The sequence below is a fragment of the Arabidopsis lyrata genome (genome assembly GCF_000004255.2).
Source record: "Arabidopsis lyrata subsp. lyrata unplaced genomic scaffold ARALYscaffold_3, whole genome shotgun sequence".
In the NCBI taxonomy this organism is placed as follows: domain Eukaryota; kingdom Viridiplantae; phylum Streptophyta; class Magnoliopsida; order Brassicales; family Brassicaceae; genus Arabidopsis; species Arabidopsis lyrata.
The window spans coordinates 23,937,283-23,939,072 of record NW_003302553.1 but is presented as its reverse complement, the minus strand read 5'-3'; the positions used below and the strand labels follow the sequence as shown (position 1 = coordinate 23,939,072).

General features: G+C 29.7%; 1 protein-coding gene across 1 annotated transcript; it reads left to right on the top strand.

Annotated features, from left to right (window-relative positions):
• The first annotated feature begins 517 nt into the window (after positions 1-517).
• LOC110230404 lies at positions 518-1,115 on the top strand. The gene is made up of 2 exons (XM_021033208.1): positions 518-826; positions 905-1,115. Exons 1-2 carry the CDS (start codon positions 609-611, stop codon positions 933-935), a joined length of 249 nt encoding a protein of 82 aa, XP_020888867.1. The 5' UTR covers positions 518-608; the 3' UTR covers positions 936-1,115.
• The last annotated feature ends 675 nt before the right edge of the window (positions 1,116-1,790 follow it).

Here is a 1,790-nt window from a genome sequence, read left to right as displayed (position 1 = left end):
TATGGTTAACATGCACCTCTAATTTGATCTCCCATTTATAAGAGGACTATTAACCCGCTTTGGTCTCACATATTATTTTTTTTCAAAAAATTATTTTATATGGGTTGAGGTTTTTTATAACATCGCCTCTGGTGTTTGTAATCCTAGACACGGCTCTGTTGCTATTAAATCTATTTTATATAAAGGAAAAGAAAAGTAAAAAGAGACAAGGTAAAACTTTCTTTCACAACATTTTTTAGTAAATGAAAATGAATATGTTCTTTTAAAATATGTAGTGCCTTTAACCAACAAATAAAACCAGTGGACCCGCATTCACAACAATATACATCTACATTCAGTTATATAATTTAATATACTGTAAAACATACCCAAATTTGAACAGAAATACTAAAGACTTTAAAGATAAACCAATTAAGACCAAATCAAACATAAATGCTGGTAAAAAATCTACGAAAAGTATTTTATCAAATAAAAAATCTACTACAATTAAACCAAATGTAATATAAATAGAGGTTGATTTCTTGAAAAAAAAAAATATAACTATCATCAGACAAAAAACAATAGATAATACATAGTTTGCTTTTGTAGGATTGTTAAACGATCAAAAGATGGCGAAATGGAGTGCAATAGTAGTGATAATGATGATGGTGATTGTTGTGGTGGCAGTAGAAGCAAAAGCGACTCAAAAAGATTGGATTCGATGTTTTCGCAAGTGTTCAAAGAATTGTGATGACCACGACGGTAATTGCTTTGAACGCTGCAAAATCAAATGCGGTGGCCCAAACCCTCCTCATGGCCCTTCTGGCCCTCCCCATAGTTTCTCAAGGTACCATTTTCTTTACTACTTTCTACAATTTTATAACTTATACGTATTGTTCTAATTTTATGATATATGCATGGATAGAATCTCACATGGGACGGCATCTAGGGATTAAGGAAGTTCACGGAAGGAGGCAATGATTTAATTAATTTTCCGTAGAAGATTTGTGATCATGACTACCATTTTTTCAGTTTTATGTTCATGCATGTTAAAAATCTAATAAAAATATTGATAAAAAGTTATCTATTTTACAGGCTATATAAGTCCCAAAGATTTTAAAAGCAAATTTACATAAAAGAAGTAAGAGATCATTTCATTATATCTATATATACATTTTTGGAGTACACTTAGCAAATAAATCCTGAAGTTTGAAAGTATTTACGAAGCAATGCCACTGGCATTAATTATTTAATTTCGAAAATTTAAATCAAAGATATTAATTACCAAAAAAATCTTAACATAATATCTTAACCATAACTAATCCTTTCTATAATATCGTAAAGATATTAATTAATGAGAAATTGTTAAAAATGCCCCTTTTTCAATACCCCTTTTCAAAAATGCCCCCTTTGAGAGTCCATTTTTAAGTTTGCCCTCTTTTAATTTTTAATGACCATTTTACCCTTATTTGAAACAAAATTAGGTCCACAAAATACAAAATATTTTTTGGCGGGAAAAGTGATCTCGCAATTTTCCCGCCAAAACACTTGTAAAAACCTTTAAAAAACCTTGTAAAATTTTCCCGTAAAAATTTTTCCCGCCAAAAAATTTTCCCGCCAAAAAAATTTTTTTGCGGGAAAAGTGATTCCGCAATTTTTTTTGCGAAATTTTTTTGGCGGGAAAATTTTTGGCGGGAAAAATTTACAAGGTATTTTAAAGGTTTTTTACAAGGTATTTACAAGTGTTTTGTAAGGTTTTACAATGTATTTTAAAAGAGTTTTACAAGGTACTTTAAGGTTTTATAAGGTAT

What these genes read in the sequence shown, in the direction of transcription:
- LOC110230404 (XM_021033208.1), top strand. Translation starts at nt 609, where the DNA reads ATGGCGAAATGGAGTGCAATAGTAGTGATAATGATGATGGTGATTGTT. An exon ending in CCTCCCCATAGTTTCTCAAG is followed by an intron (nt 827 to 904) that starts GTACCATTTTCT and finishes ATGCATGGATAG; the next exon opens with AATCTCACATGGGACGGCAT.